General features: G+C 53.9%; 1 protein-coding gene across 2 annotated transcripts; it reads left to right on the top strand.

Moving 5' to 3' along the window:
• The first annotated feature begins 656 nt into the window (after positions 1-656).
• Positions 657-19,909, top strand: LOC102504038 (colony stimulating factor 2 receptor subunit beta). 2 transcript variants are annotated; one of them, XM_032492154.1, is made up of 14 exons: positions 657-941; positions 4,505-4,794; positions 5,718-5,841; positions 6,983-7,173; positions 10,340-10,491; positions 10,575-10,743; positions 11,294-11,429; positions 11,591-11,748; positions 13,902-14,041; positions 15,018-15,180; positions 16,386-16,476; positions 16,692-16,749; positions 17,613-17,716; positions 18,385-19,909. In XM_032492154.1, the coding sequence occupies exons 2-14, from the start codon at positions 4,719-4,721 to the stop codon at positions 19,199-19,201; spliced, it is 2,379 nt and encodes a 792-aa protein (XP_032348045.1). In that variant the 5' UTR covers positions 657-941; positions 4,505-4,718; the 3' UTR covers positions 19,202-19,909. The 2 variants fall into 2 exon arrangements, with proteins under 2 accessions (XP_032348045.1, XP_032348046.1); XM_032492155.1 differs by lacking the exons at positions 657-941; positions 4,505-4,794 and having other exon boundaries at positions 5,716-5,845.
• The last annotated feature ends 522 nt before the right edge of the window (positions 19,910-20,431 follow it).

The raw sequence follows: 20,431 nt of genomic DNA, 5'->3' as shown, positions 1-20,431 counted from the left end.
ATCAGGTGCCAGGTGTCACCTTACGTGATTCATTTAAAGCTCCTTTGAGGTTTGTAGATGATCACTTCCAAGTAACAGCTGGGGATCTTGAGACATGGAGGTATTTGCATAAGGTCCCTGTCTCAATCTGCTCGGACTGCCATAACAAAATACCGTAGGCTAGGAGGATCACACCGTGGAGGTTAATTTTTTCATCTTCCTGGAGCCTAGAAGTCCCAGATCAAGGTGCTGGCCAAGGTTCCTCCTGGTGAGAACTCTCTTCTTGGTTTGGAGATGGCTGCTTTCTTTCTGTGTCCTCACATGGTGGAAAGAAAGAGAGAGAGAGATTGAGAGAGATTAAGGGTGCTCTGGTGCTGCTTCTTACAAGGACAATGATCCTATCAGATCAGAATCCCATCTTTATGACCTCATTTAATCTTAATTACCTCCATAAGGCCCCATCTCCAATGCAGTTGCATATAAATGGGGAGGGGAGACACAGTGCAGGCCATAGTCCTTGCACTCGGAGCAGCAGTGGAGGTGGGAGTCCAGCCAGGTCCGTGTGGCTCTGGGCTTTCTCCTGCTCTGGGGTTGCAGCCGCCTCCCCCTACTTCCCCCCGGGGGGTCAGGGACGGCTGCGTAGGGGGTACTTTGCATTGCCCTGACAGAGGATGCATGATTTCCAGGGAGACAAAGTGTAGAAGGGAGGCGTACTTCTGGCAGAAGGAATAACATTCGCAAAGTCACATCTCAGGAGAAAAAAATGATATCTCGGCGTCCACAGTTCTAAGAAGCTGGGCAATCTCGTGAAGAGTCGCTTGTGCAGAAACAGGCCAGGGCCGGCATCGCTTCCTCTTTCTGCTTTTCTGTTTCCTAACGACGTCAGCATAAATAGGAAGCCGGAGAGACTCCGGGCCGCCTGGAGACTCCAGCAGGAGGTTGGTCTGTCCTGGCACAAAGAGGTATGGCTGGTTTCAGGGGCAGGCTGTAGGGTAGGGTGGGGAGTAGGGCAGGGTGGGAGTCTGGGATGGAGAGGACAGGGAGAGCTGGGGGGTGTGGAGTGGGCAGGTGTGTTCTGGGGACTTGGGCGGTTAGGGCTTGACCTCTTGGGCAGACATTGGGATGAGGAGTTGGAGGAGAGAGCTCTGAAATCAGGTATCTGTCTCCTGTCCCTTGCTTTGTCACTAAGGCTTTGGTGACAGTGAGAATATTCTCTCCCCACCTTGGGGCTTCTGTCTCCCCATCTTTATAATCAGGGTATTGTAGCTGACAACCTCTGAGACCATTTCCAGCTCTGACACAAACATTTAGAAGTGTGTGTGTGTGTGTGTGTGTGTGTGTGTTGAGGGGTTGTGAGGACAGAGGAAGAGGGATGTAAAAGGTGGAACTTGGAGATCTGCCCTATTTAGGCTCAACGTTCACTGTGGCTTAGTGAGCTCCATTTAGGAGTTGAGAGGGTTATTCCAGAGCTGTAGAAGGGCATTGACTCTTCTTGAGCATCAGTCATTCATTTCCCCCAATGTTGTATCATTAACCTTGCATCCCATAACTTTGTTAAATTCACTCAGTTCTAATAGCTTTTTTTTTTTTTGGTAGTTTTCTTAATATTATCTGGGTACATGAGTGTCCTCTATGAATAAAGACAGTTTCATTTCTTCCTTACCAATCTGTATGCTTTTTACTTCTTTTTCTTGACTTACTACATTGGCTAAGACCTTCAGCGAAATGCTGAATAGCAATGATGAGCGTGGACATTCTTGCCTTGTTACTAACCTTTGGGGGAAAGCGATTGTAACTTTTTCATAGGTGCTCTTTTTCAGGTTGAAGAAATTCTCTTGTATTCCCACTTTGCTGGCAGGCTTCTTGTTTTTCTTACTGTATCACAAATGGGTGTTGAATTTTGTCAAATGCTTTTTCTCTTTGAGATATCATATGACTTTTCTCCTTTAGTCTGTTAATGTGGTAAAATTATATTGATGTATTTTCAAATGTCAAGCCAATCTGGCATATCTGGCATAAACCCTACACTGTTATTATGGTGTGTTATCTTCCTTATATATTGTTGCTTCCAATTTGATAATATTTTGTTAAGGACTTTTGCATTTATGTTCATGAGAAATATTGGTCTGTAATTTTCTATTCTTGTGGTATCTTTGATTTTGCTGTAAGTGTATTGATGACTTCACAAAATAAGTTGAGAAATATCCCCTCCTTCAAGTTTGTATAGAATTGATTTTATTCATTAAAACTCATCAGTGAAGCCATCTGGGCCTGGTATTTTATTTGTGAGAAAGTTTTTCCCTATAAATTCAACATTTTAAACAAATATAGGCTTATCCAAACTTTACAATTCTTTTTGATTTAGTTTTGGCCATTTTTGTCTTTTAGAATTTTTTCCCATTTTTATCTAAGTTCACAAAAGTATTAGCATAAAATTTCTTCTTCTTCTTTTTTTTTTTTTTTTTTTGGTGGGAGAGGTAATTAGGTTTATTTCTTTATTTTTTGAGGAGATACTGGGGATTGAATCCAGGACCTCGTACATGCTAAGCATGCACTCTACCACTTGAGCTATACACTCCCCCAAGCATGAAATTTCTCATGACATTTTCTTATTATCTTTTTAACGTCTGTAGAATCTTTAATGATAACTACTTATTTCCTGACTTCAGTAATTTGTGTCATCTCTCTCTCTTTTTTTTTCTTGATTAGCCTAGCTAGAGGTATATAAATTTTATTATTGAGAAAAGAAAACAGCATTTAAATTTTCTCTAATTATTTTTGTATCTCATTTCAGTGATTTCTACTCTTAATCTATTATTCCTCCTTTTACTTATTTGTGTTTAATTTGAATATCTTATTTTGTGCATACAGATGAGTATAAAAACTTACACGTACAGTTTACCCATCACTCATACTAAAAATTTATTTATCCCACAGATATGTATTGAGCACTATTCTAGGTACTTAAGATACATCAATGAAAAGAGAAGACAAAAATTTTTATCCTTACAGATCATGTGGGGAGAGAAAGACAATCGAAAGAAATGGAGCTAGTAGGGAGGGAGAAACAATAAACACACAAAAATTCATATACCGTATAGTGTGTTAGAAAATGAAATGTACTGTACAGGGTACGGGACACCGGAGTGTGGAGGAGGAGGGAAGTGGGTTAAGGAAGGTCTCATTGAGAAGGTGCTACTTGAACAGAGACCTGAAAGAGATGAGGCAGTTAGGTGTGTGGATCTGTAAGGGAAGAGCATTCCAATCAGAGGGAACAGCCAGTGCAAAGACTCTGAGGGAAGAGCAGGCCTGGAGTGTTTGAGGAATCCCCAGGAGGCAGTGATCTAGGAGGGAGTAATAAACAAGATCAAAGAGGCAATAGGGGGCCAGGTTTTATAAGCATCGGAAAGACTTTGCCTTTACTTTAACTGTAGTGGGGAAATCATTGGCTAGTTTTTGTCTGAAGATTGACATCTGCTTATGGCTTCCGTATTGTGAATAGATGATGTCGAGAATGGAAACAGGAAACTGCTGGGAGGCTTCCCTGTAATTCTAGATGAGATACGATGGAGACTTGGCCGAAGACGTCAGCAGTGGGGGTGGTAAGAAGTGGTAGCTGGAGTGGGCAAAATCCTGATTAGAGCAGGCACAAAGACAGAATGGATGGAGAAGAGTTAAGATGCTGAACGCAAACAACTTTGAAGGAGTTTTATTGAAAAGAAGAGAAGAGAAATAAGGTGTGAGATGATGGGGGAAAGTGGGACCAAGAAAGAGTGTGTTTTTTTTTGTTAAAGATGGGAGAAGTTACAGCATGTTGTAAGGTGACGGGAGTGAGCCAGTAGTGAGACCCAGACTGATGCTGTGGGAGAGAGAGAGGGACGGAGAACTTTTGGAGTCATGTCTTTGAGTAGGCAGGCATGGCTGGGTCCTGTGCGCTAGGTGAGGACTTGGCTTCGGATGGGAGCACGGAGAGTCTATTGGTGGCAATAGGCCAGGGCACAGAGTGTGTGAGTGCAGATGCTAGTGATGGCGATCTGTAGGGGGTGGAGACCTTTTCTGATCAATTTTCCCAACCAGGGAGAAAGCAGGCAGAGGCTGGGAGTGGAAATGGGTGCACTGGAATTGTAGGTGTAAGGGGAGTGGAGAAGGTGTGAAATAACCTCCTAGATTGGGAGAGAGAATGGACTGGGTGAGTGTGGGATGGATGGCCCTTCTGGACCATAGTCAAGAATTTAAAGTAAGACCAACTGGTGTGGTTTTGTTTAGCTGTGCAGGAGCAGCTGGGTCAAGAGTCAGAGTTAGCCAAGATTGTGGATTAGCCTAGACGCAGAGAAAGACAGGCCAAGGGAGAGCTGAAGATGGATTCTGATGGAGTATAAAACACGGTCATTTTCTGTACCTATAAACATCACTGCCTCCTTGCAAACTCCATCTCAATCAGGTCCTCCTTCTCACCCTTTTCCAAAGTGAAAGATAACTTTCATACGAAACTCTATGTTAATGTTTTCCTGGTTTTTCCTTAAAGTTTGGCCATGTATTGCTAAACAAGATGCTATGAATCTAATTTCGGAGGACTAGAAGCACTCACAGACCTGGCTGGAAAGGGAAGGACAGCATCCCCACTGTGGGGCGGAGGCTCCCGTGGGAGGGAAGCCGGACAGAGTGTCTGACCCTCAACTCCGCCACAGAAGAACCCACTCGTGCTGGCCAGCCCCTGCTCATCAGAGCTGGCCCCGGAGATGGCGCTGACCCGCCAGCTGCTCCCCATCGCCCTGCTGGCGCTCTGCTGGGGGCCCAGCATGGCAGGGGCCCAAGGTGAGCTGATCGCTACCCCCTCCCGGACCCCTCCTCACTGCTGAGCCCCAGCCCCCAGGAAGCTCCCAGACCCCAGGGCTCCATCCTGTCCTCCCCCTCCCCGCCCCTCCCCTCCCTCATTTCTTCTCTCTCCTGATCTTCCCTTGGTCTCCCCTCTTCCCTCCTCCCTCACTCCCACTCATTCTTCTCTGGCTTCCTGTAAACTCCATCCCCAGCTGTGTGGCTTCTCTGCCCACACTTCTCAGTGAGGCATTCGAGGCCCCTTCAGGCCAGCCAGTCCAGTCTTTTCTCTGCCCCTCCTTCCCTGCAAAACATTCTGCTCCCCTGAAGGTCTTGACCTGTTTCCACCCCTGTGCCTTTGCTTCTGGGGACCCTCAGCCTGGGGGGGGTCTCTCCTCTTTCCTGGAGGCTCCTTGGGCTCCTCAGGCCAGTGAACCCCCCCTCCCCAGAGGCTCCCAGAGAGCTTGGCTCCTCTGGTGACTATGGGAACCACACTCCCTTTCCCAGCGCTGACCAAGAGAGCAGGCACCGAGGTCCCAGAGGAGGCCCTGCCCCTGGGTGCGGGGTCTGAGGGGTGGGTCTGTGCCTCTGCTCCCAGGCTGCACCGAGAGGTCTCGGGGCAGAGCCTGTGCCTGAGGCCCGTCTCCATCCCGGGGTGGGGGGACCCTGTTCCAGGGGCAGGGCAAGGCAGGGGCTCAGAAACGTGCTGTGAATCAACTAGAATATTGTGTTTCTGTCCAGCCAGGAGGGCCCACAACTGGCACCCTCCCACCTGCAGGGCCCCAGGGACCTCTGTCTGGAAGTCAGGAGCCTCCACGGGACTCTGGGAGACCCCGTGGGAGGCACCCAGGAGGTGCTGGGAGGGGCGGTGACAAGGGGCATCTGGAGGGGGTGTGACCGCCTTCCTGCCTCTCCCCCGTCAGGGACGGTCCCACTGCAGACCCTGCGCTGCCATAACGACTACACCAGCCGCATCATCTGCAGGTGGGCGGACACCCAGGATGCCCAGCGGCTCGTCAACGTGACCCTCTACCGCAGGCTGGACGAGTAGGTGATGTGGGGCCCCGGGCGCAGGGCGGGCGGGGCGCTGCTGCGGGGGGGCTGTGCCTGGGCCGGGGCTGGACGGAGGGCACTGTGGGGAGGCCCCTGGAGGCCGCCCTGGGGAAGGAGCCGCTCTCACCTCACAGCATCATCATGGTTCTGCTCTCTGTCCTGCTCTCCTGGGAGCCTCCATCTTCCTTGTCCACTGTCCTCAGCCCCCACACCCACCTCCCCGCTCCAGCTGTTACCACTCCTTCCTGCACTGGGACAACAGACACCCCCAGAAGAGAGGTCCCCACCCCACCTCCACTGCCCCCACCCATAGTCTGCCACCTCCCTGAATCCGTCCAGCAGTGACGACCTGTCCCAGGCCTGTCTGAGTCCACCACGGGGTCCCACCTGGTTTTGCTGCCCAAGGACATAGCAGCCAACACAGTCCCCAGTCTCCTTGCCATTGACGGGCCCTCTCCCAGGATCTGCTTACAGATGCCAACCAGGCTGCAGCTCAGGGTCCTCCTGGCCACACCCCCCACCCTTGTCCTCTGCTTCTCTTCACATCAAGGCTTCTCCCTTGGGGTTCCAAGAACCCATCCAGTAAGGATTTCACTCCCACCACGTCAGTCAGCCTCCCTTGTCAGGATTACCTGTGTTCTCACGTTGCTGAGCGTAAAGGTCATTTCTCAGCCTCCTTTACCTGACCCATCTGCATCACCTGTGCCAGTTGACTTTGGGACAGTTGCTCCCAGGGGTGCCTTGTGCCACTCTGGCCCCCGAATTGATCTCTTTTGCTTGCTCACCTGATACCCCTGACTCAGCTCGGTGGGATGTTCCAGTGCTCACATCACCGGCTGATGCCGCCTTCCCTGACAGTGCATTTCAAGTTGCACCCTGTCTCCGCCTTCCCTGCTGGGCTTATCTACAGAAAGCTTTCTCCATTTGACCTACGACATAGTTTTTTCCATTATTTCCTGTGTGTCTCCCTCCACCAGGAAGTCAGCTGGGCAGGCAGGGAGTTGTGTGTTTTGTTCGCTGCCAGCCCCACCCTGGCCCCAGGCAAAACCAGGCACGTGGGGGACATTCAGCAGTGTTTATGAATGAGTGATTCTCCTTCACTCTGAGCTGATCTGTACCCCCCCCCCCCCCGCAGGGACCTTCCACAGCCAGTGTCCTGCGATCTCAGTGATGACATGCCCTCATTAGACGGCCCTTGTCCCAGCTGTGTGCCCAGAAGATGCATCATTCCCTACTGGAGTTTTGCCCTTGCCGACTCTGACTACTTCTCATTCCAACCAGACTGGCCTCTGGGCACCCAGCTCATCGTTACTCTGATGCAGCACGGTGAGGCCTGGGGTCCCTGGGCAAAGGTGGCCCCCTGTGTGGACAGTGGGCCCCAAGGGTGTCCAGGCTGCAAGAGGTGGGCCAGGGAGGGAGAGCCTTCAAGGGGTGGAGACAATAGCTTGAGTTGGATTTAGTCCTTGGGGGTAGAGGATATGCTTTCTTTGGTCTCCATGGAGGTGCTGGGTTGGGTACAGCTGGAGGTGCCCTGGCCAAAGGCAACTCCTTCCCTGATGCTCCACCCCCTGCCAAACCATAGCCTCCCAGCACTGAAGGAAGAACCATCCTTCCTGTCCAGATACAAACTTTATAGCTTGAAGGTTCTTTCGTCAATACGGTCTCATGCACTGTCTGCGACAACCCATTTTATAGATGAGGCACTCGAGGCCCAGAGCGGTTATGTAACTTTTCCAAAGTGCTGCCATGAGCAGTCATGACAGCGATGGGCCGGACTTGCCGAGTGCTGCCTGCACGTTGGAGCCAGAGGTCATCCCCTCACTGCCCCCGCCGCGTGGCCCCCAGCGTGTGTGCCGCGTGCGTCTGAGAAAGTCAGTGGTCTTGGGTGGTTTTGAATGACTGTTTTCTATAGTCAGATTTTTATTTAACTATATATTAGAAAGAAGTATAACCAATGCTTCAAACTTGTGTGTTCAAGGCAGTTATTTCTTACAATGATGCTAAACAGAGGAGGGGAGTCATATTATAAAAGTTTACACTGACCTGGCAAAAACCACGCCTGTCCCAGCTTTCAGGAGACACTGCTGAATCTTATTTAACTCTCAAGACGACGACATGAACTTAAATACCATTGTTACTGCCATTTGGGGATGAAACAGGCAGAGGGAAGTGAAAGCTCAGAGCCTCGCAGCAGCTGGTGGCAGAGCTGAAATTCAAGTCCAGGGAGGTCTGACTTTAGTGTGTTGGGTCCCAACCTCAGGGCCACCTGCTGCTCCTTGCACGTGTCAGATGGGGAGGGGGCTCTGGCCTTTGTTTCCTGCCTCTTTTCATCCCAGCAGCACAAAATAGTTGCCTGGAGGAGAGGATGGATTAGGCTGTGGTGAATTCACTGCAGACAATGTCTAAGCACATGTGCCTGATGGATAAGGAGTCCCGTCCTGCACGAAGCTCAGAGCTTACAGAGCAGGAAACACCAGATGTTGTGTGGTGTGATCACTTACTGAAGGTGGGTGTGTGCCACGTGCCACGGGGCAGTGGACAAGGAGCCCCCTGGAGGTCAGGGCAGGCTTCCCCGAGGAGAGAGCTCTGCAGGGAGATCAGAAGAGAGAGTGGGAGGAGAGAGCAGAAAGAGCATCCCTGGCAGAGGAAACAGTGCGTGCAAAGGCTGGGAGACTCGGGAGCGCGAGGCAAGGTTAGGAAAAACATTAATAACTGTGTCCGGGGAACTTTAACTTCAAGGGGGCTAGACAGCGGTAGGAAGGAGAAGGGCAGGGAAGGCTGGGGGCTGACCTGGAAGAAGCTTGTGTGTCCTGCAAAGGAATTTAGGGGTCATCCTCCATCCAAGGTCGGCAAACACCTTGGGGGCAAATTCTCAACTCCACCATTGTGACATGAAAACGCATAAATGAACATGTTGGCTGTGTTCTGATGGAACTTTATTCATAGACACAAACTGGAATTTGATTTAATTTTCATCTGTGGCAAATATTTTTCTGATTTAAAAAAAAAACTAAAAAAACATGAAGTCCATTTTCAACTCCTGGGCCATATGACAAGATGTGGGCCAGATTTGTTCCCTGTATCAATCTCTGCTCTGGATAACAGTGGGGAGAGAACATCACATGTCAGAGGGGTGAGGCAGCCAGCAGAGGTGAGGGTCAGTGGGCCACGGGGCTGAGGTTCAAGGTGGGAGGTGAGGGCAAAGCTGCAGTGAGCAGCCCATGGATAGAAGATGGACCATGAAAAGAAGATCACAGTCAGGGATTCATTCATTAATTTGCTCCTTCACTGAGAACCTACAGAGGCCCGGAGGGCACTGAAGTGGTCAGTCAGTATCCCCGTCCCAACTGAGCTTACGATCTGGCAACCAGGGAAGGCTTCATGGTGGAGATCAGACAACTTAGGGATGGGGCAACGTGGCACTTGGGCTCCTAGAGCATTCCCTAAGTCAGGATGTCAGTTCTAGGCCATGAAAGCAGGCTCAGGGGCTAGGAGGGCAATGACTGATTAGTGATGCCTGCTGTGGCTGTGGGTGGGGCAGGGGTCCCCTGGATCTGCCATTCAGGGCTTAAGATTTTCTGAAGGCTCCAGCCCTGACATGCTCTACCATGCCCTGTTCTGAGTCCAGCAAAGAACATTTACATCTCGTTTGGGCTCTTATTGATTTTTTTTGTGTTGGGAAGTCACCTCTCAGTATTCAGACACAGACGCTTCAGGAAGCCAGGAGTCATGCTCTTCATGGATGAATCTGCTCACCTGACCCTGTAGGTCCCGGCAGGTGTCTGCTTGCTGTTGGTCATGGATGTTTCCATAAAAAGCCTCTGAAGGTGGCCCACATGTGTTCATTCATTGATTCCTTCATTGATTCCTTCACACTTCACACTTTGTCCCCCACACTCACAGAACCACTGATCTCAGGACCCAACCCCTGCCACCCACAAGCTCCTGGACTACAAGGGGAGGCAGACGTGGAAACACCTAAATCCTCCAGGGTCATAAGGACCGTTCACAGGGCTGTAGTGGGACAGGAAAAGGAGCAAGGGGCTCTGCCTAGGGGAGGGAGATCCAAGAAGGTCCTAGAGGAGGAGCACGTGTGCTGGGCACTGAGAGGTGCAGGAGGACACTGGGCGGTGCAAACAAGGAAGGGGCTGGACAGCAGAGGAAGCAACATGAGTCACAGCACCCTCTGCTGGGAAAGAGGCCACACAGCCTCCACATGGTCACTGGAGACAGAGGGAAGTTCCCTTGGGATTTAATCGCTAGCATCTTTTATGGGGCTTCTGTTCTCTGTGAACAACAACCTGCAGAACCTTCATTCCCATTGACTCCCCACGATTTAGCAGATGAAGGTCTGAGGTCCACAGAGGAGAGGGGTCTTGTTCAAGGTGCTGGGCCTGGAACCCAGGTCTGTCCACACACGAGCCACGTAGGCCCTTAAACTCCCGCACGGTCATCCAGCCCCTTATGGACCCTTGACTTCCTCTCCTTCCAGTGCAGCCCCCTGCGCCCAAGGACCTCCGCGTCAGCCCTGACGGGGACCGTTTCCTGCTGTCCTGGAATGTGACCCATGGGGGTTCTGAGAGCCACTGGCTGTCCAGCCTGGAGTTTGAGGTGGTCTACAGGCGGCTTCAGGACTCCTGGGAGGTAGGGACCCCCACCAGCTCTGCCCTGAGCCCACAGGGACCCGGCCCAGCCGGCCCTTCTCCAGCAGCCCCTGTCTCCCACAGGACGCCCCCACCATCTACTCCAACTCCTCCCGGGCCATCCTGAGGCCGGAGCACCTCACCCCCAGCAGCACCTACGTGGCCCGAGTGCGCACCAGGCTGGCCCCAGGCTCGGGGCTCTCAGGACGGCCCAGCCAGTGGAGCCCGGAGGTTCGCTGGGCCTCCCAGCCAGGTAACAGAGTCGGACTCGGGGGCAGTGCCGCCCCGTGGGGAGGGCGGCTCATTGCAGCTCCCGGCCAGAAGGAGGCCACGGTCACACCACGGGATTCACGGTGGCCCTGCGCCATGTGTTTAGAGAGGCTCCCCTGGGCCCACCCCGTCCCTGCTGTGACTCTGCAGAGGCAGCGGCTGCATCTTACTCACTTCTGAGCCCCAGTTGGCTGCCACTTTCTGGGGAGGAGCAACTGCAATTAAATCACAGTGGCGCATGAGCAGCTGCGCTTTGGGGAGAGCGGCGCCACGTGCGGACAGACAAGCGTGATCGTGTTTCCTCCCCGAACGCCGGGGCTGAGATGCCCTCCCCGTCTTGCACAGGGGGCGCAAAGTCTCACAGAAGTCCCTCCCTGACTGCGGCCGCACAGCGGGCGGGTCAGGCTGAGTCAGCCCCTGGGTTTTGGCCCCGACGCCCGCGGTCCCTCTGTGATGAGACTCACGGTGGGCCCACTGAGAGGGACGGAATGAATGAGCGAGGACTGAATGAGGGGCTGTCTCCTCCCTCCCAGGGGACGAGGCCCAGCCCCAGAACCTCCAGTGCTTTTTCGACGGGGCTGCCCTGCTCAGCTGCTCCTGGGAAGTGAGGTCCGAGGTGACCAGCTCGCTCTCCTTCACCCTCTTCTACAAGCCCGGGCCCCATGCAGGGTGAGTGTCCCCTGCCTCTGGCCCCTCCCCTCCTCTAGGCCTTGCCCTCTCCAAGCCTCCTCCTGCCCCTGGGGGCCCAGCCGAAGCCACAGATCATCCCGAGGCCTCATTCCTCGCATAGCCCTGCCTCCCGATGCGCTCACCTCTGCCGTGCTCCCCAGGGAGGAGGAATGCGCCCCAGTGCTGAGGGAGGCAACCAGCAGCCCCTACGTCCAGCACCGGTGCCGGATTCCCGTGCCCGACCCCAGGAGCCACAGCCAGTACGTCGTCTCTGTTCGACCCAAGGAGGAAGAGAAACTCATCAAGAGCTCCGATAACAGTGAGTCTGTGCCCAGCCTTCTGTGTAGAGTGTCTTGTGTCAGCACAGTTTTGTTTGTAACCCATATAAACTCAGGGTTCCTCATGGCCCAGTCTTCATATTTCTCATTTCAATGAAGTGCAATCCAGCAACCCAATGTGAACAGGAGTAATTCTAATACTTATTTTAAGTGTTCAAAAATATATATAAATGATGAGGTTGATAACATACCATTGCGGTTCTGAAAATACTTTCCCCCTTCTTTGCTCTGAGTTCTTTTTTCAATCTGAGTTTTGAGAACTTTGATCTGAACCACTTGGTATCACTTGCCCTCTCAACGTCTACAGTGGATGAACAATGTCATTTCACACCTAAACATGCTCCAAAGTGAATGTTTGTTGTCCCTCCTAACCTGCTTTCCCATTTCTTCCCCATCTCCCTGAATGATAAGTCTTTTTCAGTTGCTTAAGCCAGAAATCCTTGTCTTAGCTTTCTCTCAAATGCCACATCCAGTCCCCCAGCAAATTCTGTCACTGTTATCTTTTTAACACACCTAGAATTAGGCCACGTGTCTACTGCTCATCTAAGTGCAGTAAGGTCTCCCTCTCTCATCCTTGCTGTCCCTTAAGTCTTTTCCCATCAGCAGCCTGTGTGATTTTGTTAACACATAATCAAATTATGCCCCTCCAACACCCCAAACCTTCTGCGAGTTCCCGCCTGCACAGAGGAGCTACCAACGGCCCTGCCACAGCCCACAGGCCTCTCTCGCCTGCTTCTCGCTCTTTCCCTACTGCAGCCTCGTGGCCTCCTCCACACTGGGGGACTCCCTGGGCACACTCCTGCCTCAGGGCCTTTGCTCCTGCTTCCTTTGATCCTCTCAAGTTTATAAGGCTCCTTCCCTCATCCCTTTCAGGCCTTTGCTCAAATGTCACAATCTCTGTGACATCTTCTCTGAAAAGCTTATTGAAAATAGCACTCAACGCTGAAATCCTACGTCTACCAGTTACCCCACTTTCCTTTCCCATGGTACTTACCACCACCTGACGTGTATTAATCTATCATGTCAGCTTTGTCAATGCAGGGACCTTGCCTTGTTCCCCTCTCTGTTCCTGTGTCCAGAGCAGCACCTGGCACACAGTAGGCCCTCAAGATGTGTTGAATCAATGTACTGACGTTGCCCAACATTAGCAGCCCTCTCCCCATCTCCTGTCCGCTCTCTGTCCTTCGTCCTCCTCTTCCTCCCAAATTTCTCCCTCTCTCACTACCACAATGTACCCTCCTTGTGTGGGGATGGGGAAGGGAGGGGCCGAGGATGCTGTGGGGAAGGGTCGGAGCAGAAGGAAGGAGTGGATAATGAAATATAACATCCCCATCACAAGGTCCTTAACTCAGTCACACCTGCGAGAGTCCATTTTGCCACTTAAAATAACAAGTTCCGGGGGCAGGACCTGGGTACCTTCGGGGGCCTTTGTTTACCCTTCCACAACTTCTCTCTGGTCTTTTCATCATGGCAGCTCCAAATCCTGCCCGAGGGTCAGCCTCAGGGAGGGGTGAGCACAGAGCTATTGGAATAGCCCGGCCTGTGTCCAGTGCTAATGAAGGCATGGCCTCTCAGAGCCCGGATGGTGTGTCCCCAGCGAGCACCTCTGAATTCCCTCAAGGTGGTCAGTCTGCGCCTGTGTCCAGTCTCTGGTGGACATGAGCCTGTCCCATGCTTGGCAAACCCACATGAGCAGCAGCCAAGAGAAGACAGGCTGGAGCCGTGGGTGGAGAAGGGCACCTTTCCAGGGCCTGAAGCTCTGCCTACCTCTCCTTCTCAAGGCAGGTGCCTGGGACAGGTGCTATCAAAGTGACGAGTTTGACTCAGCCTAGGTTAATTTCAAGTAAAAGGCACAAATTGCCCAACATCGCTACTTTCACAACCATGAGTAACCAGCAACCCAGCCACCTCATTACTGATCAGTGAACAGCAGCTTATCCCTGCATCTCCCGGGGAGGAGCTGGTCTGGCCGTGGTAGATGCTGTTACCCCAAGTTGGCACACAGTGACCCGTGATGGTGGGATGTGGGGTCCTGGGTCAGTGGAGAGAACACCTGTGACCAGCATGCAACACTAGGAACGTTCCATGGGAGGAATGTTAGGAGCGCTGTTACCTAAAATTTCTCTCCCTCCAGTCCAGTTGGCTCCCCCGACCCTCAACGTGACCAAGGGCAGAGATGGCTACATCTTGCACTTGAAAAAAGAAAAAATTCACAGTGGACTCATAAGTCACATCTTCCAGGTCCAGTACAAGAAAGATGAAGAGACATGGGAGGTGAGGGCCTGTGCCTGGGGAGGGACCGGGATGGGGGGAAGGGACATTGAGACAACACTGGGGACAGTGCCACCTGCTGGATGCCTGGCTCCCAGCAGGCGACCAGTCAGAGGGAACCACTGAGACTTGGTGGTCATGCCCCTGTGCGGTCAGCCAGTCAATGTCCCATCCCTTGGTGAAGGAGCTGAGACTCACAGAGCTGATGTGACTTGGCCAAGGTGAACATGTGACCCTGACTGCAAAGGGGACGTAGATGTCAGGACTGGGAGGGCTGAGAGGCAGCTGTATGAAGGGTTTTCAAAAGTCATAAAGGGGACATTTCTTCACAGAAAGCAAATGTGCAGCTGCTGAGGGGAGAGAGGCTCCTGGTGAGGCAGGCAGGGCTCAGCCTGGGGTTCAGCATCCGGCCCCCACCCTCAGGGCCTGCATGCAGAACCTGGGGCTCGACAGAACCCGGATCAGAAACTTCAGAGCCAGCTCCAGACTTTCAGGCTGGAAATGGGGAAACTGAGGCCAGGAGAGGGTGGGTCAGTGGTGAAGCTGGGAGTGGTCCCCTGGCTCATGAAAATCTAAGGGTCAGTCATCCTGCACCACACTCCTGGGAAGGCCATAATTGGGGTCCAGGCTGCCCCAAGAAGAACTGGGAGATTGAGGGGATCCCAAAGTGGCAGGGGAGGGTGGCATGGTGACTCCTCAGAGTTTCTGCACCTCGGTGTTGTCATATGTCACAGAGATGCAGTGCAGGAGGGGCTGTCTCTGTGCCCATCCCGGTGCTGTCCCTCTTTGGCCCTGGAGTGCGGTCCTCCATGGTGGGAGTCATGTTGCCTCAGATTGGGGGACATGACTACAAGCTGGGGGACTGATGGGGAGCAGGAAAGCTGGGGCGATGAGGTGGGAGGGCTCTGTAGCTGTGCCCACGTGCGCCAGGCACGTTGCCTCAGCCTCAGCACACCTGCTCCCACACCTGCACCCACAGGAGACCAAGACGGAGCTCTTCCAGAATGCCCACAACATGCCCCTGCCACCTCTGGAGCCGTCCACCAGGTACCAGGCCAGAGTGAGAGTGAAACCCAACCCCAGCGGCTACAACGGGATCTGGAGCGAGTGGAGTGAGGAGCGCTCCTGGGACACTGAGTGGGGTACGTCTCCACAGCCCCCATCCGCCCCTCCTGGTACAGCCCTGCTGGGCAGAGGATGGGGATGTGTTGGACATTGAGACCCCATGCCCAAGTGCTATTCTCCTCTGCGCTCCCTTCCTTCTAGCTAACTAAAAGCTAGTGGGAATTAGAAAATGCATCTTCCACAGACCCACGGCCACAGCATATGAGCCTCAGGTTGGATTCCTGCCACTTGAACTTACATGGTGTCCCTGTGCAGAGAACAACCTGCATACCTACCTGTGGGGAACCCGCTTTTGTCTGTATACATCTTAACTTATTGACAACCCTTGGGAAGTCACACCTGATGTGCAACACAGACCCATCATGGCCTCTCAGACGAGCAGAGCAGAGCAGGTTCTTCTGTCTCACCTCTCTCAAGTTGGAACAAAGGCCTCTACTGATGTGACCCACAGTTTCATTAGCCTTTGTGGCAGCCACTCCCCAGAGACACTCAGCCTGAGCTTCCTGTTACCATGGCAGCAAAAGAGCTACAGGCCGGGGTCTGGGTTTCAAAGGTTCTCGTCTGATTTCTTAATCTCCCTGTTTCCCTGCACTGCTATTTTCATTTATCTTTCACCTTTTACCAGAGTGACCACCAAGGGACAAGTACATGACCAGGTCTAGGAGGTGTTTTCAGAGGGGATGGAGGAGGAGCTGGCAGCAAGGACTCCAGTCCACAGCCAGTCTTGCTAGAGGCGGAGCCCCAGAATGGGGGCTATGATCCACCAAGAAGGAGGGCTGGACCACCAGGCCCAAGAAAGGGAGAAGAGGGGAGTCCTTGGGGGCCTCAGCCTGTGAGGGGCTTGAGGCGGCTAAGCAGGAAGTGTGGGAGCTCGTGATGGGCTTTGTACCTGCTGGTTCCTCTGCCAGCAGGCCTGTCCCATCTCTGCCTCTCTAGTTCTCCCTGTACCTAGACACCTGTCTATATGGCGCCTCCTTCAAGAAGTCTCCCATGACTGCCGTGGGCTGCAATCAGTGCTTGTCACCCCTACCCCACCAAGGCACCTCCTGCTACTGAACAGGATCTAACCCTCTGTGTCCTGCCCCATTCAAGGAAATGAATTCTAAAGCACAGAGAGGGTCTGGAGAGCACTGACCTGGCCCCACCTGCCCCGATCTCCTGAGCCTCCAGCCCTTACCCTCCCCTGAATCTAACCTCCTTTTTCCTCCTGGCTCCCTGGAAGAGCTGCCCACGTGGGTCCTGGCACTCATCCTGGTCTTTATCACCCTAACCCTGCTCATGGCCCTGCGCTTCTGTGGCATCTATCGGTACAGGTAAGGGGACTCCTTCATGCGTAGGGGGAGGGACCACCACGGGGCACCAGGGACCTTACAGCAGATTTCCTCTGGTCTCTGCTCTACAACACACACTCTGTGGGGCCTTGGACAAATCCCGCCCTCTCCTTGGGCTTCTGTTTCACCTCTGTTCATGAGCACGAGGCAGCTTCCTAAGGTCTAGGGCAGCTGTCACCTCCCTGCTGTCTTTCCAGGCTGAACCAGAAGTGGGAAGAGAACATCCCCAACCCCAGCAAGAGCCACCTGTTCCAGGTAGGAGCTGTGGTGAGGGCGGCAGAGGTGCTGGGGGCCTCTGCTCCTGCACTCGTGTCCCCGAGCCCACATCCCCACCCCCATGTATGCTCTCCTCCCCATCCTCTGGGCTTTGAGTCAGGGGAGCAGGTGCTGAGGGCAGGGCTGGGAAGCTCTTCAGCGCCCCAGCCCCAGCGCTGCAATCCCGTGGGTCTCATGGATGCACGAGGCGTCCTACCCGGGGGACTCCCGTGGAGCAGGAGAGATGGCTGGTGTGGGGATGCCAGGACCCAGGGGGCCCAAGGAGGGGCTTAGTCTTGCCAGGGGGCAGGTGCGGTGGTGCGAGGCAGAATGGCTTCCCGAGGGCAGGATAGTGGATCTGAGTTTTGAAGGATCCAGGGTGGTGGCAGGAGGGAGAGGTCGCTGCACGCAGAAGGGAAGCATGTGGAGGGTGGAGACAAGACTCCCACAGGAAGGGAACTGAGGGGGCTGGGCAGTGAGGCTGGGGGCGCATCTCAGGAGGCAGGAACGGGAGCAAAAGGGGAACCAGAGCCCTTGGGTCAGGCAGGCAGGGCGGGAACTGCCTTGGGAGCGTCTGGTGACCAGTGTGGAGAAGGTGAGGTTGCAGGCAGAGATATTCCAGACTAGCCTACTCATGGGAACAGGGTCCCTGTCCTTGGATACCCCATGACCCCAGGGGAGTCCCAGCCCCTCACTGGCCTCATCTTCCTGGTGTTACGAGGCTGTGGCCGGTCTTGCTCATGCTGAGATTCTGCTGTGTCTGGGGGCCCCATGAATTCCCGCGAACTTCATGGCCCTTCCCACACCTGCACCTTCTCCATCACCCCCAACACCACAGACACAAATGTCCTTTCTCTTGCCAGAACGGGACTGCAGGACTCCGGCTCCCAGACAGCATGTCCATCCTCACCAGCGGGAGCTGCCCACACAAGGGGCCGTGGAGCAGCAGCTACCCTGAGCTGGATGGGTGAGTGTGGGGCCTGGGATCCCTAGGAGGTGGGACGGTGGCCTCACCCTGCGCATCAGGGGCTCAGAGGAGGTGGCCTTGGACTGGGGCTCAGGATGAGGAGATCCATGGAGGCTGGTGGCTCAAAAGCAAGAGGTATCCCAGTTAGACATCGAGAAGAACTTCTTGATTCCCAAGTTAGCAAGGGCTTGACCTCACACTTGACCAGAGGCAGGAGACTGGACCAGATGACCTCCCCTCTTCCTGCTGCCCAGGCAGACCCCACCCTGCCTTGGCCCCATTGGTGGTGGAGGCTCTGGGAACCCCGTGGCCTCAGCACCTGAGCCATCAGCTCACCACTAACCTCAGGGGAGGGAGGTGAAGGACGTGGAAATGGCTGAGCCCAGGTTGGGCACTGACCGGGGCCCTGAAGCTGGGTGATGTCAAGGAGCAGAGGGTGAGCAGGGCCACACCTGGTGGAGGCCGGCTTTGAGCAAGAGCATGGGGGCTAGGGGGCGAGATCCTCGGGGGCTGCAGGAGCGCCTGGTTTCCTGCTCTGGGCCTGCTCCCCCCTTGCCCTGCCCTGTGTTTTCTGTGAGACCCCACTCCGGGCGGGGGCGGGGGCAGGGCATGAGCTGAGGCATCTGCCAGGGATGGTCCCAACATCTCTGCCCCTGTTCACCCCACAGGGTGTCCCCCGTGGACTACAGGCACCGTGAGGTGTCACCTCTCACCACAGAGGACCCTAAAGATGCTTGTGACTCATCATGTGAGCCTGCCATGACTCTGGCCACCTTGGATGTCCCCACGGAGCAGCCTCCCAGCCCTCCATCAGGTCTGGCAGCCTCCTCAGGCCAGCCTGAGAGCCAGGTTTCCTGCTTTGACTTCAATGGTCCCTACCTGGGGCTGCCACACAGCAGCTCCTTGCCTGACATCGTGGGCCAGCAGGTGCCCCCACAGACAGATGTGAGCAGGAGGCCACCGCCCCCAGGGTCCCTGGAGTACCTGTGTCTGCCCCCAGGGAGGCAGGTGCAGCTGGTCCCGCTGGCCCAGGTGACGGGGCAGGGCGAGGCTGGGGATGCGGAGAGGAGGTCCAGCCCCGGGGCCGAGGGGAGTCCCTCCCTCGAGTCAGGGGCAGGCCCCGCCCCTGCCGACCCTGGACGAAAGGTGGGCGGTCAGGGCCCAGAGGACAGGGCCCCCACAGTTTCGCCCACTGGCTCTCGGGGTCCTAGGGGTGGTGTCGTGGCTTCTAGTTTTGTCACCACTGCAGATCTGACATTCACCCGGCCCACAGGGACCCCGTCTGCCTCCCAGGCTCCCCCTCTGGGCCTCCCCTCCGACCAGAACCCCAGCTTCTGTGCTAGATTGGCTGATGGGCCCCCTGTATCCTCCGCCTGGCTGAAGCCAGAGTATGAGGGCTATGTGGAGCTCCCTCCAAAGATGAGCCAGTTTCCCCAGTGCCCTCTGGTCAGTTTTACTCATCTTGCAGCCAGGAGCCCCAACTGAGCCATGTGTACCCCCAGGCAGATGTGTCCCCAGCCTCTCCACCCCACAAAGAGCTTTCCTCCCACAGAGTGTGGGTAACTATTGCCTCCCCTCCAGCTTTAGAGCTCCCTAGGCTCCTCCCCAACCCTCCACTCCTGGAACTGGGGGCTCAGACCAAGGGACCCTGGCCAAGATGCTCTTGCCAGTCCAAGTGTGATGGACAAAGTAAAGCTTGGGTCTTCAAAGTGTGAAGCCACTGCAGGACCCAGCACCACTGAGGGGTGACAACAGGCCTGGAGAGGTGTGGCCACTTCCCCTGCCTCAGCTGGGGCTCTGCATCCGCCTCCTTCCTTGTTCTGTCCTCTGGCTTCTTCCCCAGAACTTTCTGTGGTTCCAGAGACCATTGTGGTAGAGAGCAGTGGTTCTCAAACTTTATCCTGCACCAGAGTCAACTGCAGAACTGGTTATAGCAAAAGAGCTTTTGATTCTGTAGATTTGGGGTGAGACACCCCCTAGGTTGTATTTCTCAGGAGTTACCAGGTGACACTGATGCTGTTGGTCTGACAATTCCTCAGTTGTCCCTTGCCATGTGCACGGCTGTGGGTTGGGTCCTCAGGGGCAGACAGGTGAGGGAGACCAGATCCCTCAAGGTCTCTCAGGACATCAGCGAGTGAGAACCCACACCCTCATTACTTATCTTCAAAGAAATAAAAACATTTTTTACGCTCACCTCTGGCTCAATCTTCCCTCCCGCCACCATACTAGCTCGGTTTATAAATTTCTCTGTCTTGCAAGCAACATGGATCACCTTACATTTATGTGTGGCTCTTCCGGTGAGACACCTCCCTTTCGAGGGCAGACTCTAAACCACAGGACCAGGGTTCGAAGCCTACCTCTGTCCCCCACCGGCTGGTTGACCTGGGGCAAGTTCTACAACCTCTCTGTGCTTTTGTTTCCCCACTTACAAAAAGGGTATGATAAAGATATAGTATCTGTCTCAGAGGGTGGTGATCCCTTAAATCAATTGAGCAGGACCTGCCAAGAGTAAGCTGTTAATAATTCTCATCCATTTTTACGGAGAATTCAGTCTCTTTCTTTCTATTTCTCCACTCTCACTGGAGACCAAACACAGGATGTCCAGTTAGATTTGAATTTCAGATAATAAAGAATACTTTTTTTTTTTTTAAGTGAGTGTATCCTTTATATTCCTCTCCCCCAACCCCTTTCTCCTTCCCTCACTCCCTCCTGGCT

Source organism: Camelus ferus, chromosome 12 (genome assembly GCF_009834535.1).
Source record: "Camelus ferus isolate YT-003-E chromosome 12, BCGSAC_Cfer_1.0, whole genome shotgun sequence".
Taxonomy (NCBI): Eukaryota; Metazoa; Chordata; class Mammalia; order Artiodactyla; family Camelidae; genus Camelus; species Camelus ferus.
The sequence above is the reverse complement of the archived record's forward strand: the minus strand, read 5'-3'. Positions and strand labels throughout refer to the sequence as shown.

Coding starts and splice junctions, on each gene's coding strand:
- LOC102504038 (XM_032492154.1), top strand. CDS start 4,719: ATGGCGCTGACCCGCCAGCTGCTCCCCATCGCCCTGCTGGCGCTCTGC. Junction 10,492..10,574: donor GGCTTCAGGACTCCTGGGAG/GTAGGGACCCCC, acceptor TGTCTCCCACAG/GACGCCCCCACCATCTACTC. Junction 16,750..17,612: donor GCAAGAGCCACCTGTTCCAG/GTAGGAGCTGTG, acceptor TTCTCTTGCCAG/AACGGGACTGCAGGACTCCG.